Here is a 17,608-nt window from a genome sequence, read left to right as displayed (position 1 = left end):
GGTTCGCCATTACGGAGGACCGTTGCCAGTTTGTGGCGTTACCTTTCGGTCACGCTTCGGCTCCACGGGTTATTACCAAGGTGCTGGCACCTGTTCTGGGCCTGTTGAGAGCCCAGGGCGTTGCGGTCTTGGGTGATCTGGATGATCTCCTGTTAAGATCGAGTGTCAGTCAGAGCCTGCTGAATGCCCTGTCCACTACGGTACGGGCGCTTCAGGAGTTCGGTTGGTCCATCAACATTCCGAAGTCGACGCTGTCTCCTTCGTTTCGCTTTCCCTATCGGGGAATGGTTCTGGACTCTGCTCATGCTAGAGTGTTCCTGCCGGAGGAAGAGCTCCGGACTCTTCAGGAAGAGGTCAGGTCCCTCCGGGACACCCGTTCCTTCTCACTCAGGACCTGTATGCGGTGCCTGGGGTTAGTGGTCTCGGCCTTCGATGCGATTCCCTTTGATCAGGTTTCACACGCGGTCTCTCCAAGTGGAGATTCTGGCCAAGTGGAAAATGCATCCTCAGTCTTGGGATCTGAGGGTTTCATTGAGCGCCGAACCAGAAGAGATCTTCTGTGGTGGCTCCAGTCCCCGGCGGTGTCGGGGGGCAAGTCTTTTCGTCCGTTGCTATGGACGGTGATCACCGCGGCTGCCAGTCTGTTGGCCTGGGGTGGTGTTCTGGGCAACCTGTTTGCCCAGGGAACTTGGTCGGAGGAGGGATCCTCCCTTCCGATCAGCATTCTGGAATTGAGAGCGATACAGCTTTTGCCTTCTCCAGTGGTCAGACCGACTTCAGGGCCTTATGGTTCTGGTACGGACGGACAATGTCACCGTGGTGGCTTACGTCGACCACCAGGGGGGCACCAGGTGTGCCCGAGCGGCCCGAAAAGTGACCGACATTCTGTCCTGGACCGAGACTCACGTCCCGGCGTTCACGACAGTTCACGTTCCGGGGGTGGGGAACTGGCAGGTCGATTATCTGAGCCGCCAGACCCTGGACCAGGGGGATTGGTCCCTACACCCGGAAATCTTTCAGAAGCTGTGCGCGAGGTGGGGATCCCCGGATGTGGATCTGTTTCGCGTCTCGGCTGAACAACCTGGGGGAAAGGTTCGTGGCAAGCACGCGCGATCCTCGGGCGGCCGCCTCGGACGCGTTAGTGGCACCTTGGCATCAGTATAGTCTGATGTATGCCTTTCCTCCACTTCAGTTGCGATCCAGGCTCCTTCACAGGTTGGCCTGAAATCCGCACGCGGTGTTTCTGGTGGCACCGGACTGGCCTCGCCGGTCCTGGCACACGGACATCGTTCATCTGGCTGTCGTGCCTCCGTGGCGCCTGCCACTGCGGGAAGCCCTTCTGTCTCGTAGACCGATCTTCCTTCCTGCTTTACAGACGCTGGCTATAACGTCCTGGCTGTTGGAAGCCAGGTCCTGTGGACGGGGGTCTCTCCCCTGAGGTCATTCCTACTCTACTCACGGCTAAAGAGCCTCGTCTGGTAACGTTTATTACCGTGCTTGGAAAGCGTACTTTGCCTGGTGTGTGTCCAGGGGGTTCTCCCCTCGCTCATACTCGGTGTCGAGAGTGTTGGCTTTCCTTCAGACTGGTGTGGACCAGCTTTTGGCGCTGGCCATGATAGCAGGCCAGGTTTCTGCACTGGCTGTTCTTTTTCGGCGCCCTATGGCGTCTCATTCCTCATTCGCACCTTTGTTCGAGGTGTGCATTTTTTGGCCCCTCCTCGGAGGGGGCCCTTACCTCCGTGGGACTTGGACTTGGTTCTGTCCATGTTGCAGCGTGTCCCCTTTGACAACTTCAGGGGGATATCGTTTGTCTCTGCTGTCTGAAAAGATTGCCTTTTTTAGTGGCGATCACTTCGGCTCGCAGGGTGTCAGAGTTGGCGGCGTTGTCCTGCCGTTCTCCCTACTCGGTGGTTCACAAGGGTAAGGTGGTCTTGCGACCTCACCCGTCCTTCCTCCCTAAGGTGGCTCTGGCTTTCACCTTGGTGAGGACATTGTCGTGCCTTCGATCTGTGCGAAGCCCGTGCATCCTAGGGGGTTGCTTTGCATTCCTTGGATGTTGTCAGGACGCTCAGGGTTCCCCCTGTCGTCCGCTATTTCTTTTCGCGAGTCGGATTCCCTCCTTGTCCTTCCTGAGGGTCCTCGGAAGGGCATGGCGGCGTCTGCGGCGACCATTGCCAAATGGATCTGACAGTCCATTGTTCTGGCCTATACTTGCAGGAACGGGTTCCACCTTTCCCTGTTAAGGCGCACTCTACCAGATCTCTGAGTACGTCTTGGGCCTTCCGGCTTCGGGCCTTGGTGGCCCAGGTGTGCCAGGCTGCGACTTGGTCGTCCGTGCACACCTTCTCCACTTTTTATAAGATGGGTGTTTGGGCATCAGCCGATGCCTCCTTTTGGCCGCAAGTTCTCTGTGCGGCAGTGCTATAGGGACCCTTGTTTATGGGTCTTTGGCTGTGGGGGTGTTTCACCCCTGGGTTGCTTGTTTTCCTGGGTTGTTGCTCATGTTGGGCACTTTCCTGTTGCCCAGCTGGTTCTCTTACTGTGCATAAGGTTCCTTTCTCTGATGTGGGTACTGTGTTGCTGTTTCTGTGGCTACGTCTCCCACCCCTCATGTCTACACTGCTTTGGGACATCCCATTGGTGAAGACTTGTGAGGGGGCGGCGACTGTCGGAGGACGTAAGAGAAAACTGAATTTTTGTAAAATCTTACTGTAAAATTCCTTTCTCTGAGTCCTCCGACAGTCGCCGCCCCCCGCCCCTCTTTTGGGGTTTTTGTGTACTCTTACTGCTATGCTACCAAACTGAGTTGGGAATGCTAGTGCAGGGAGGTATTGACTAGTGGGACAGCCCCTAGGGGTGTGTCTATGCTAAAAGCTTTTGTTACCAACAAATCTTGTGCCTAGCTACTACTCCGGAGCAAAGGTCAATACCCATTGGTGAAGACTTGTGAGGGGGCGGCGACTGTCGGAGGACTCATAGAAAGGAATTTTACGGTAAGATTTTACAAAAATTCAGTTTTTCTTAACCGTACAGTACAGGACACAGGTTAAATATTCAAAAATGTTGGGTTATATGCTCATACCTTCAGGTGATTTGACACTGGCAAACTTTTCGAGCACACACCCATTGGTCACCTCCCCTATAAGCATACCCTGCTCCATGAATCCTCAGTTTTTGTGCTAGTGTCTTAGGGTAATGGGCCTCTTCTCCTTCACAGAGAAATCACCTAGCTCAACTTTGCTGTCTGCAAAAACCTTGGCTTTGTACAGGTTGATTCTCCTCCATCTGGGTATGCCCTTTTTAGTACAAAGAGCCCTGTAGAATCCTCAAAGACCTTCCCTATTCATAAAGAGAGCGTATGCAATCTGTGATGATGGAATTACTCCAGAAAGGATTTTCACTCCTCCCAAAATCTTTGTCGAACTCTATTCAGTAGAGAAAAGTTCTCTAAACAGTGGTCTATTCCTGTAGGTGATACTGCCATCGCAGTCTTACACAAACATGTCACTTTACCTATTGAAGATGTTCATTCTTTCAGTGATTCTGTTAATAGAAAGTTTGAGATATTATTAAAGGTTCTCTTTACTTTGGTAGGCCCAGCCCTGCAACCAGCTCTCGCTGCAATTTTACTATGTCAAACTGCAGCTAACTGAACTAGGGCAACAACCAACATGATGTTTTTCATGATCACTTTTAACAGAGAAATTTCACCAATTATAAAGGAAATAATTCCAGGCAGCTGCACTTTCAAAAATCCTCTTTATTGAACCTCATGTCACAGGTGACATTAGGTAATTACTAAGCGCTAATATTTGTGCGAAACTCTTCTACCTCCTTGTCCCCTGCTCCATCTGTTAACCACCTGACACATGAGCTTCAATACAGAGAATTTTTGGAAGTGCAACCGTCCGGAATCATTTTTTTTATGACACAAAGCATGCAGGCTGGACTAGTACCCGAGTAGTATGTGTAGGGATTAACTGGAGACTCACTCACCGGGAGCTGTTTTCTTGTTGGTTTGTGACAAATGTCATGAGTCTTTGGATTTGCAATTGCATGTGTCTCCCAAGACCAGGTCATCCCAGGAATGGTGGAATTTCATGCAGATACTGAATCAGAGGAAGATGTTCTGGAGAACCTCTGAGTTCAGGAAATGTGGTTGTCAGAGAAGCAGAAGTTGCCAATCAACATTCTGTAGTTTCAAGCAATTTGGCTGACTCTCCTACTCTACTTTGTTTGCCTTCAGGGTCTCCCTGTCAGGATGGATTTGGACAATGCCGGGGATGGTAGCCTGCATCAGCCATCAAGAAGGGACAAGAAGTTACTTTGCTCAGCAGGACCTTGTCTTGTTTTGGACAGAACTTAACATTCTGGCCCTCTTCTTTCCTGGCATTGAAAATTAGCAAGTGGGCTTTCTCAGTCATCAACAGCTGAATCTAGGAGAATTATCCTTCACATGGAAGAGTCTGCATTCCTGTTCTTGGCTGACAGGAGTGGCACCTAGTGTGGTCTTCTGCTGCAAAGTTTAAGGTGTTGTGCATTCAGAGATGGTATTCTGCATACCTTGGTTGTAAGAAGTGGTTATTTGAGTTATTGTTGCCTTTCTTTCATTTTGAACTTTCTGCCCATTCTCCTCTGACATCAACAAGTCAAGTCCCATTTCATCAGTCTACAGGGTCTTGCAACTGGCTGCTCTATCCTGCAAGGAGCCTTTCTTGGCCTTTTAGTGGGATAAGGTGATGTTGAGGCTTCAGTCTTCTTTTTTCCTAGGATGGTTTATTCATTCCACCTGAATCAGGACATTAAGCTTCCATTTTTTTGTCCTAAACATTCTAAGATGAGAGAGCTTTCCTCTTTGGTTGTCCAATTGTATCTGAAATCTAGGACTTCATTTCAGTAGTCTCAGCTCCTGTTTGTTCTATCTGAGGGTCCTCACAATGGTCAGGCTGCTTCGCAGTCCACTATTTCTAGGTGGTTTCGTCCACTCATTTCTCAGGCCTGTGGTATCAAGGGCAAGGTTCTCCATTCCTTCTTAAGGCCCATCCAAGGCGTGTAGGTGATTCCTGGGTGGTTTAGCCTTCTGTTGCTCAAGTGCATAAAGTTGTTATCTAGTCTTCTCTTAAAACATTTAGTCCCTGTTCACACCTGAGCGTTTTTCAGCTTGTAAAACGCTCATCTCTGAAGTCTCAAGACGTCAAACAAGCAAAATCCCATTCATTTTAATGGCCCCTATTCACAAATGAGTGTTTTGTTGCCTGAAGCTCAAAAAAGTACATGAGCTTCTTTTTTGGCAGATTACAAGCGTTTTTGTTAGATGTCAATGCCTGCCTCCAAACACCTGCATAAAAAAAACGCCTGAAAAAAACACCCAAAATGATACGCTCAGGTGTGAATGGAGCCTTAAGTTATACCAGGTTGATGTTTACTCCTCTGCAGATGCCAGTTTTGGGCGAAAGCTCTTCCAGGCAGAGGTAAACCCCTCTTGTAGTGGGGTTCACCCTATTGAGCGTTTTGGCCCTGTTGCTGTGTTTTCTTACCCTTATGTTTAGTGCTTTATGACATGCCAAGTTGTCATTAATATGAAGAGCCCAATGTCATTTGAGGTATGATTAAGAATATGTGATTTTTTGGTTGTTTTCTAAAAACCCTTTCTTGGAATACATCACAGGACACAGGAATCCCTCTCCTTTTGTCTGTGTTGCTCTATACTTGCTACAAAACTAAGACTTAGCTAAGCTGGAAGAGGTTGTGCCTGGGTAGGAAATTTCTACCTTTTTTGGCCAGTGGCCTATCAAATGAAGACGGCAGCATAACCCAAGGGGTCATGAATATTAACTGTTTACTTGTAAAACAGTCCTAATTTAATTTAGGCTTTTTTCCCTATATCGTATTTTCACCTAGTGACTTTGTCAATACTACATTTCCTGTCTTAGACTAGTGTCACTCTATGGAGGAGCAACGGAGCCATCTTTTGACAGCAGCATTGTCAGTCTGTGGAGAGGGTAGTGTTAGATGGACCTGAGTAACAAATTAAAGCCGAACTCCAGATAACAGATTTCAAGCGGTCACAGAAATTGTTTTTTTTCCTTTTGGGATAAAAGTTTACATAAATGGAAAAAAAAGTAGCAATTGCAAGCACCCCTGTCAGTGTTATATGGTTTTGACCCATTTACCTGTCACGGTTGCTGGACAGCTGGTTTGTTAAAGTGGTTGTAAACCTCTGACATGAAAAATTAATAAAACACATCTATACACTATAAAGTGTGCTAACCTGAATCCCAAGTACTGAATCTGTCTCCTCTCTCTACTATCTGCATGAATCACTCCTAATAGATTAGGCCAGGGATTCCCAAACTACAGCCCTGCAGCTGTTGCAGAACTACACATCCCATGAGGCATTGTAAAACTCTGACATTCACATACATGACTAGGCATGATGGGAATTGTAGTTCCTGAACAACTGGAGGGCCATAGTTTGGGAATCCCTGGATTAGGCCAACACCTCAGCCTCCCAGGAGACAATCTAGCCCCCCCCCCCCCCCCGTACACATGCACACACCAGATAACTCATTCACTCAGCTCTGTGAACCTGTGAAGAGGGGGGTGTCATTTCAACCCATTCAGCTATCAGATTTCACAGAGCTGTGTGCTCTAGCGCTGTAGTGTGTGTAATTTGTTTGGAATGACCGTAGAGGGGAGATTGCTGCAGATGAACAGGTACAACCTATGTAGGAGGATTTGTTTATGCTCCATGTATCACCTGAGGCTACTCACTTCACTGGGTACAAGTAAGAATTTACAACCACTTTAAAGGAAGTTGAAAAATATTAGACTTACTGGCTTACCAGGTGAAAGAAAGAAAGAAAAGGAAAGCATAGAAAAAAAAAAGGAATGCAGGCACCACATTTAAGAATTGGTAAGCTGCGATATACACATTGATAAAGTTTTCCTTTTGCTGTGCACATTTTTTTCATGAATAAATGCAATTGTTAACATAACCACATTGAATTGTTAAAGTTAAAAAAAACACATTTACATAATATTTGTTCATATCAAAAAGCGTTAAGCTTAAGGTCTAGAAATTTCCCAAGACATGCAGTCAATGGCAAATTTATTTATTTATTTATTTTTTTGGTACAGGTATAAACTTGTTGACTGTGGTGAGTGATGTTAAATCACTTATACACTGGGCAGCCAATTCTCATCAGCAATGACAAGTACTATTTTTTTAAGGACTTTGGTTGACCTACTTCCACATGACCTGTTTCTTGTTCCTCCACTGAAAGCATCACTTGGCTTGAGAAAAAGCTGAGGGGGTGGAGGGATACATACATAACCACTGCATTCTGTGCATCAGTCACATAGAGATTCATTTTCCAATATGTATGCAAGCAGCTAAGCCTACTAATTTGTTTATCTGAGCGTGATATTGTCCTCAAGGTAATACAACACACAGCAACAAGAGGGAAGTGGGTCAGCTCACATTTTGGCGGCATCTTGCTACTTGTAATTAGTGACACATTTTTTTTCTCTCCGCAGTATAGGGAATAAAATGCATTACACTGTGCTATACCTACAACTTAGGCTTTTAGACCAGATTTAGTGAGCATTTTGTATTGCAGACATTCTAATAAGGATATTGTTTTCAGGAGATCTGGCATTATAGAAATTCTTATGGAGTTTAATTTTGTATAAGTGATGTCACACAGCTTCTTTAAGTTCTACTTTAAGTGAAATACAACATATATGTGTTAACACATTGGTAGAGCAACCCGAGCACACCTTGTTTTGAGTCTCTGCCCAATGCTGCACAGCCTTTCCAGCAAAAATGTCCCCACCTAGCCTTCTTCTAGTGTGTATGCATGCCGTAGCTTTATTAATTTCTTTGGGTAAGCCATACTCAAGACAGCCTTTAAAAGTACAGCAGAACAGTTTACTCAAAGGAATGAATTGGGCTGCAGCATGCATGTACACTGACAGAGGACTTTTGATGGAAAGCTTGTGCAGTACTGGGCAGGGCCTTACAGAGAAGGTCACTAGATATAGGAGAAAGGTAAATGTTTGAGTTGGTGGGCTTCACTTAGGGAGGGGAAATTGATAAAAAGACAATTGTACTTATAATTTGCCCTTTAAAGGGTAACTCCACTTCTGTGGGGGGAAAAAATAGCAAATAAAGAAAAAATAATATAGCATATACAATTGCAACACAAGTCATATTGTCATTAAGGCCTCATGCGCACAGGGCGTTAGAAAAAACATGCTGCAAAGCTAGATCTGACGCGGGGGAAAAAGCAGCTGTAAAAACATGCTTTCAATAGCTTTTTCCATTTGCGTTCTTGCACGTTTGGCCACGTTGCTTTTAGCAGCGTTTTTTCTGCCTCCATTCAAAATCAATGGTTCCCTATGGGAGCCTATTGATTTGAATGGAGGGCGCATCGCAAGTCGGATCAGGATGATCCGACTTGCGGTGCGACTTGCGCTGAGAATCTTGAGGGGGAACTCCACTCCAAAATGAAAAAAAAAATGGCATGGGGTTCCCCCCAGGTTCCAAACCAGGCCCTTTGAGTCTGGTGTGGATTTAGAGGGGAGCCCCAAAAAAAACTGCGTGGGGTTCCCCCCAAATCCATACCAGACCCTTATCCGAGCATGCAGCCGGTAGGGCAGGAAGGTGGAGGGGACGAGCGAGCGGCCCCACCCCCCCTGGAGCATACCAGGCCACATGCCCTCAACATGGGGGGTGTGGGTGCTTTGGGGCAGGGGGAGCTCTGCACCCCCACCCCAAAGCACCTTGCCCCCATGTTGATGAGGACAAGGGCTTCATCCCCACAACCCTGGCCGGTGGTTGTGGGGGTCTGTGGGCAGGGGGCTTCTCGGTATCTGGAAGCCCCCTTTAACAAGGGGGGCCCACAGATCCCGGACCCCCTCCCTATGTGAATGGGTATGGGGTACATTGTACCCCATACCCATTCACCCCATAAAAGGCAGTGTATGTAAATAACAACAGGAGACGTTTTGGAAAGTTTATTAAAAATCTTCATCCGGTCTTCTCCACTCTGGTCTTCTCCCCCTCCGCTCTTCTCCCCCTCCACTCTTCTGGTCTCCTGCTCTTTTGCTGTCCGCTCTTCTGCTCTTTTGCCCTTGGCTCTTCTTCTTTCTCCGGTCCTCTTCAGACGATGTCTCCGGTAATTATGCCAGTCTCCGGTCTCTGCAGCTTGTTATATAGCCATTGTGGGCGTGGCCGCCCGGTGACATCATCATGAGACCCCGCCCCCTTATGTTACAGATGACGTCGCCTGTGACATAAGGGGGTGGGGCCTCCTGGTGATGTCATCGGGATTCCACGCCCCCTAATGGCTATATAATAAGCTGCAGAGACCAGAGACCGGCATAATCACTGGGGACAGTGTCGGAGGAGGACCGGAGGAAGAAGAAGACTAGAGGAGGCAAAAGAGCAGGAGGGCAGAAGACCAGAAGAGCGGAGGGCAAAAGAGCGGAGAGGAGAAGACCAGATGAAGATTTTTAATAAACTTTTTCAAAACGTCTCCCGTCATTATTTACATACACTGCCTTTTATAAGGTGAATGGGTAGGGGTACAATGTACCGCATACCCATTCACAAAGGGAGTGGGCCCGGGATCTGGGGTGCCCCCTTGTTAAAGGGGGCTTCCAGATTCCCATGAGCCCCCTGCCCGCGGACCCCCACAACCACCGGCCAGGGTTGTCGGGAAGAGGCCCTTGTCCTCATCAACATGGGGGCAAGGTGCTTTGGGGTGGTGGGGGTTCAGAGCCCCCCCTGCCCCAAAGCACCCACACCCCCCATGTTGAGGACGTGTGGCCTGGTATGGTCCAGGGGGGGTGGGGCCGCTCGCTCCTCCCCTCCCCTTTCCTGGCCTGCCGAGCTGCATGCTCGGATAAGGGTTTGGTATGGATTTTGGGGGGGACCCCATGATGTTTTCTTCGGCGTGGGGCTACCCTCAAATTCCATATCAGACCCGAAGGGCCTGGTTTGGAAGCTGGGGGGACCCCCACGCCGTTTTTTCCCATTTTGGCGTGGAGTCCCCCCTCAAGATTCTCACAGCGCAAGTTGCGATGATCCGACTTGCTGTGTGCCTTCCATTCAAATGAATAGGCTCCCATAGGGAACCATTGATTTTGAATGGAAGAAAAAAAAAAACGGTTAACGTGGCTTAAAGCACGTTAAGCAACGTTATAGCAACGTTATTCAGCCTTTAACAGCGTCAGACGTTTTTACAGCTGTAACGCTGGTCCTCAGAACGCGCACGCCGTGGATTCTTCTTGCAGCTTAAAAACACCTATGCCACTTACAGTTTAAAAACGTCTGTGTGTGCATGAGGCCATAGAATAACATGGAGGGGCATTTTCAAGCTGCAAAAAAAAAAAAAAAAACGCCTGACGCTACTAACAGCACCTGTAAAAACGCCCTGTGTGCATGAGGCGTCACTTGTTGTTTAGCGCTGCACATTATTTTGCTTATGGTTTTCCAGCATGCCCGTTTGACAGAAGCCAGTTGTAAGATCACCTTTCCTTTTCAATCTGCAGCCATTGTTATTTTCTGAAAATGCAATATGGCTACTGAATGTGTACTGACCACTACCCAGAAACATAATTTCCTGCTTGTGTGAGTGCCTCACTGATTTTCCAAGAAGTCTGCCTAAGATACAAGTCAGATTTCAGGCATCCCCTGCAGCAAAATGTAATTTTTGGTGAGATACTCCCAATAGGAATATATCTAAAGGAATGCAGGCCCAGCAGATTTCCTCATTAGTGCACTGTAGCTGCAGCAGCTGATTGATGATTAGGAAACTACTCCCATTAGACCCACTCAGCACAGAGGAACAAACCGTGATTTCTTCAGAATAACAAAAGGTAGGAATCTGCTGCAATGATTATTAAAATCCAATGTACATAGTTTACCCAGAGGGGAATGTTTTTTTCTCAACCAAAGTGGAGTTAAGCTTTAAGGAAAAGGAGATCTTCTTTCAGTTACCTTGATAAAAAAAGAAGCACAAAGCAACACTACCACTCACTGCAACTTCTCGTTCTTTTTTTTTCTTCTTTTTTATCAGTGGGAATCCCTATACATCAGTGGGCCAGATAAATGAAATTGGTAGCTTAGTAGTCGGGGGGGGGGAAAAGAAAGCCCTGTTCAGTATTGTATTGGAACTGTAACTCAAATACAAGCTTATATATCTTATAACACGGACTACAACTCAAAACTGCATTTGGAGTCTGGATTCAGATGACAACTGTTATTGACAGTTTGATACTGCTGTTCCAGCTTTTTGCCTTTTTCAGTTTGATATTACCATCTGTGATTCCCAGTCCTGGCAGTGCCAGCTTCCCCCATTTCTAATATGAGTGTCACAGGCATTAGGGAGGCAAAATGTCCTCAGTAGGTTAACAAACAAACAGAAAAAAACTGACCAAAATTAAATGCAACACAAAAATGTGGCTTGAGTTAGGTTTAAAGGGACACTATCGCCACAGAAAAAAAAATAGGCATCTGACACCTGGAAGTGTGTCGGATGCTAAAAATAAGTCACTGGAGCTTTTGAAAACGGCAAAGACCCGAGGCAAAGCCCAACATAGGAGTAAGTAATATACCTTTTTATTCAGGGACCTTTATATATATATCTATATATATTTATCTATATATATATATATATATATATATATAGATATATCTATATCTATCTATAGATATATATCTCTCTCTCTCTCTCTCTCTCTCTCTCTCTCTCTCTATATATATATATATATATATATATATATATATATATATATATAGCTTTTTTGTAGAGATAATGTCATTTTAAAGCAAAGCTTCCCTTGGGAAAGTTCAGTTATATGACTGCATAGTTTGTTCAGTGATGCCACTTTGGTTAAAATGTATGTACTGTAAATACTACCAATACACATTATTTATTTTCTCCCTTTTGCTCAGTTAAATAAAAAAAAAAATGTAAGTGTTTTATTTTATCTTTTCGATAAGGGCAAAAGGATACTTGAACATGCCAAAAATCTTGTAAGATATGAAAGTGATATTAACCACTTGCCGACCGCCCACCGCATATATACTGCAGCAGGCTGGCTCGGCTGCGCGAATCGCCGCACCTGTACGGCGATCAGTGGGAGTGCTCCACTAGGCAGCAGGGATGCCGAACCATGGGACTGGCGGCACCGATTGCCGCCGGACACCCACGATTGCTCCCCGCTGAGAGAGAAGGCCGGGAGCTGTTGTTGTAAACACAGCAGACCATTGTTCTCTCTGAAATGATCACAGAGCGCCTGTGATCCTTCTATATAGGAACACAGGTCTCTATGATCATTTCACAAGTCCCTCCCCCCAGTTAGAAAACACTCCCCTGGGCTCACAATTAACCCTTTGATCGCCCCTATGTAACCCCTTCCCTGCCAGTGTCATTATTACAGTAACAGTGCATATTTTTAGCACTGATTACTGTAGTAATGTCACTGGTCCCCCCAAAAGTGTCAAAAATGTCAGTTAGGTAGTTGCAGGCCGACTTCAGCGTTCCATCCTACATGTACTTTAGATATCTACAACTCAAGTCACGTGTTTAGAACACAGTTCAGGGATTCCTCCCCGCAGACTGACCCAATAGATGTGCTTGAGGTAATTATGGGACAGAACCCTAAACAGTTGACCTCCTTGTTTTACACTATTCTCCATCTCCCTCCCTCAACCAAGCTGACATATGCCTTGAAGGGACCCTGGGAGGAGGATGAGGAACGGGCGGAGGCTTTAGATGCCCCCAAACTGGTTTCTCCCAGGCTCTCTGATCGTTTGACTCAACTGTACATCCTTCATCGCTCATACCTTACCCCTCTCAGACTCGTTAGGTTTGGGAGGGATCAAAATCCCTTGTGCCCTATGTGCTCTTTGCACTCCGGCACTTTTTTCCACCTTATCTGGCAGTGCCCCTTGACGACATGGGGTCCCCTCTTACTCTCTGCCCTAAATCATGCTTGCTGGGTATTTTCCCGGACGGGGATCTGGACAAACCCACTACGACTTTTCTTCATGAGACTCTATCGCCAGGAAGTGTGTTGCCAAGCAGTGGATGCGTACTACACTGCCCACCCTCTCCTCCTGGAAACTGGAGGTCAATAATGTCCTGCCTTATAAACGCCTGACCTACATCAATAGTGGATGCCCTACAAAATTTAACAAAATTTGGGACAGGTGGACCCGGGAGCCCTCAGCGGGATAATTTGGCGCACTGGACTCAGTGTGGTGGTGTTGGCCACTCCGGACTGCCTCTCTGGTTAGGCTTGTCCTTGCGTTGTGCCGGTGTACCTTGCAGTGTGTGTCCCCCTCCATGCCTGTTATTTCCCTTGATTGTGCCAGGCCGATACTAGTTATGTTGTAAGTTATGTCTTATTCTTTTTTCATTTGCCTACTGTATGAGTATGTTTATTTTCAAAACAATGTGCATATCTATACTTGCTACATGTTGTACCTTTCTTGTTTTTTCAATAAAGTTACCTTTTTGCAACCAAAAAAAAAATGTCAGTTATGTGTCCGATCTGTCCGCCGCCATTTTGCAGTCCCGGTAAAAAAAAAAAAAAAAAAAAGACAAATCTTTGCCCTAGTTTGTAGACGCGATAACCAATCAAAATACGCTTATTGGGATTTTTTTTTTTACCAAAAATATGTAGTAGAATACAAATTGGCCTTAAAGAATGAAAAAAAAGTTGATTTTTAAATTTTTTATTTTGGGAATGTTATATAGCAGAAAAATATTTGTTTTTTTTTTCCCCTGAATTGTCGCTATTTTTTTATGTGCAAAAAATAAAAATCACACAGTTGCTCAAATACCACCAAAAGAAAGCTCTATTTGTGGGGAAAAAAGGCCATCAATTTTATTAGGGTACAGTGTTGCACGACCACGCAATTGTCCATTAAATAACGCAGTACCGAATCGCAAAAAATGGCCTGGTCATTAAGGGGGCAAATCCTTCTGGTCTGGAAGTGGTTAATGTCTTAAAAATAACAAACATGTTATACTTAGATGCTCTGTGATGTGGTTCTGCACAGAGTGGCCCGATCCTCCTCTTCTGAGGTCCCTCACCCGCACTCCTGGCCCCTTCCTCCTGCCAAGTGCCCCAACAGCAAGCAGCTTGCTATGGGGGCACCTGAACCCAGCCGCTGCTCTGTTTGTCCATTCAGACACAGTGGCGTGGCTTGACCCCACCCCCCTCTCACCTCATTGGCTCGCTGACTTTGATTGACAGCAGTGGGAGCCAATGGCAATCTCTTCTGTGTCTCAGCCAATCAGGAGGGAGAGTCCAGACAGACTAGACTCTCATGTCATCACTGGATCAAAACAGGGCTCAGGCAAGTATTGGGGGGTTGAGGGGGGGCTTCTGCACACATGTTTTTATCCTAACGTATAGATTATATTAAGAGAAAAACCTTCTGCCTTTAAAACCACTTTAACTTCCTGTGCTGAGTGCTATCACTTAGCATTTTAGCATTGTTCCCAGCTCTCTGTGAACTGCAAAGCACATCCCCCATATGATGAAAAAGAGGAGAGAGGGAGGTGTTCTGTAGTCCTAACACACTTTGCCCAAGGACAACAATGCTGCTCCTCCATTGATACAATACATTGAGTAAGTGTAATCACCTAAGGACAGGAAGTGTGTTATTCACAAGTTAGCACTAATATTTATATTATTAATTTTTTATTTATATTATTCATTTTATAATTTTTTTGTTCTTTGATATAGACACACTTTAATTTTTAGGCATCAGTCGGAGTATGGGGAGATATGAGAATTATTTTTTTAATTTTAATAATAATAAACAATAAACGTATAGTTATTCATTATTACCGCTCAAGTCAGTAGTTGTGAATTTGTTTAAATAATTTTTAACCACTTCAATACATGGCCCAGGTCAATTTTCTGCTTTCAGCACTGTCGCAAATTGAATGACAGTGTCGCGGTCATGCAACACTGTACCCATATGAAATTTTTATAATTTTTTTCTCAAATAGAGCTTTCTTTTGATGGTATTTAATTCACCACTGGGTTTTTTATTTTTTGCTAAATAAACAAAAAAGGACCGAAAAGTTTGAAAAATAGCATTTTTCTTTGTTTCTGTTAGATTATTTATTTGCAAAATTGTATTTCTTTTTAAATGTGGGCCAAACTGTATTATGCTACATTTCTTTGGTGAAAATAACCCAAAATATAGAACACAAACTATGGTACACTGATCGGTCATCGGCTGTGTCCGGTGGCCCATGCCGGGAGGACATCAAATGACACACACCCGGAATAACGAATGCCCCACCCAGCTGTCATTTGACAATAGACTGGGCGGAAAGTGGTTAAGAAATTGCAGCAGCACGTGAATGTATGAGATCTACTCCTGGTTAGCATCTAAAGTAAAAAATAAAAAAGTTTGTTTTGTAATAGACATGTTAAAGTAGAATTTCTCCCAAAAGGGGAAGTTTCCGCTTGTTTGCCTCCCCCCCCTTATAACAATGGCCACTTTTTTTTTGGGGGGGGGGGGAGTGGGTACCTGGTTTTGACACCGGTCACAGAAGATTGTGGGACCATTCACAAAGGGCAGCACAGCTCACGCATGCACAGTGGGAAGTCAGCTGTGAAGGTTCCGGCGCCTGGCGCCTGGTCCTAAAGCCTATTGAAGAATTGGCTCGACTGAGGACATCGCTGGATTCCTAGACAGGTAAGTGTCCTTATATTAAAGGTCCTGTACCTGTAGCTGCTGAATTTTTTTTTTTTAGGGGGAAACTGGAGCTCCTCTTTAAGAAGCCAGTGGCATGCTTTTCACACTAAGGTTAGTTTTTTAAATGACAGGTTCCTTTTTATCAGTAAAATATGGCACAGAAAAGAAACAGAGGAAGAAAGTGCAAATTGCAGTGATTTGTGCTTCTTGTATGTTTGAAGTAGTTAAAATGGTGAACAGTTGTACATTGCTGTTTGTACATATTCTGATATGTTACTGCATTTATTCTCCGTATATGTACTCCACTGTGAAGGGTATTTTTCTATGCTGTCTACTGTAAAACTCTTATAATTTGTTCTTGCAGCACATGAGGGTTATGGAGGACATGCTTAAAGATTTCCTGCTTGGTGAACATTTATTGCTCGTTGGAAATCAGGTGAGTGTACTTGTGATATTTACTGAAGTATTCACTAGCTCAATCATTTCCCAGTAAGTTAGCAAACCTGTGTGTAACAAGATATAGTAATAAGTGCCTATTATTATCTCTAGGACCCCCTCAAAGTAGCTTGACCCTTGCTTCATTCTGATTCAGATTATCATTTTACTTGCTAACATTAAAGTAAGTAACTCCACTTTTGTGGGGAAAAAAAAAATCAGCAAATAAAGAGAAAACAACATACAGTGTATACAATTGTGACACATATAATATTGTAATTGAAAGTTATCAAAAAGTATCTTTCCTTTTCAATCTGCAGCTCTTGTAATTTTCTGAAAATGCAATGAAATATGGCTACCTGGAGCTGTTCTGTACACAGTGTACTGACCACACCCCAGAAACATCATTTCCTGCTTGTGTGATTGGCTCACCAATTTCCCAGAAGTCTGCCTAAGATACAAGTCAGATTTCTGGCCTTCCCTGCAACAAAAATGTAATTTTTGGTGAGATAATCCCAATAGGAACACGTCTAAAGGGATGCAGGCCCAGCAGCTTTCCCCATTAGAGCCCTGCAGCTGCCACAGCTGACAGATAATTATGAAGCCACTCTCATTAGACTCACTCAGCACAGAGGCAAAGAGGAACAAACCTGCATTTCTTCAAAATAACAAAAGGTAGGAATCTGTAACAAATTTTGTTAAAATCTCTGCAATGTACAGAGATCACCCAGAGGGGAATGTTTTTTTTCTCAACAAAAGTGGAGTTATGCTTTAAACTGTTCATAGGCCCCTTTAAGTAGTAAAACAAATTCTCCTGCGCTCGAGTGATGTCTGATGGAGTGAAAAGAGGTGCACTACAAGCCCAGGTGTTAAAAGAGCTATCGGTCTTGCTGCCCCCTTCAGGGTCAAGGGTATCCAGAACCAACTGGTAGAAATGACAAAAAAGAAAAAGAGGGGCGCACCGACCTAGTGCATTACCATAAAACCATTTATTAAAATATTAAAAAGTGTACAAAGTACTCACAAGACTGGTGTGATACAACACACATCAACATAGCATATGCAATCTCCAAGGTAGCCAAGGTGTGCACTCTTTCTGGCTCTGAGGAAGGGGGTTCGCCCCTGAAACGCGTCAGCCTAACCACAGCAGCCCCATGCGACCATCTGCATGTCCATTCGCTATATTTGGGACCTTGGCTACCTTGGAGATTGCATATGCTATGTTGATGTGTGTTGTATAATACCATAGGCCCCTTTACCTGAGGTTTTAAAAATCAGCCTTTATAATTATTTTACGTGTACACTTGGTAAACTGTGTTAATAATCTTCTCCAGCTGAAAGTGTAGGATGAAAGGGGCCTGAAAATCAACAAAATAGACTCTGACTTGCTATAACTAACATGAGCGTGTCCATTTATTGAAACAGAATTAAAAA

At 45.0% G+C, this 17,608-nt stretch overlaps 1 protein-coding gene across 1 annotated transcript in view; it reads left to right on the top strand.

The window, feature by feature from the left end:
* VWA8 (von Willebrand factor A domain containing 8) overlaps positions 1–17,608 on the top strand; it is a 668,510-nt gene that overhangs the window by 275,581 nt on the left and 375,321 nt on the right. The window contains exon 21 of the mRNA XM_082247613.1: positions 16,104–16,175. Within this exon, the coding sequence (XP_082103739.1) occupies positions 16,104–16,175 (72 nt within the window). The remainder of the gene's footprint in view (positions 1–16,103; positions 16,176–17,608) is intronic.

This window comes from Pelophylax lessonae (assembly GCF_965119305.1).
Source record: "Pelophylax lessonae genome assembly, chromosome: 2".
Taxonomy (NCBI): Eukaryota; Metazoa; Chordata; class Amphibia; order Anura; family Ranidae; genus Pelophylax; species Pelophylax lessonae.
Note: the sequence above shows the minus strand (reverse complement) of the source record. Positions and strands in the feature narration are given on the sequence as shown.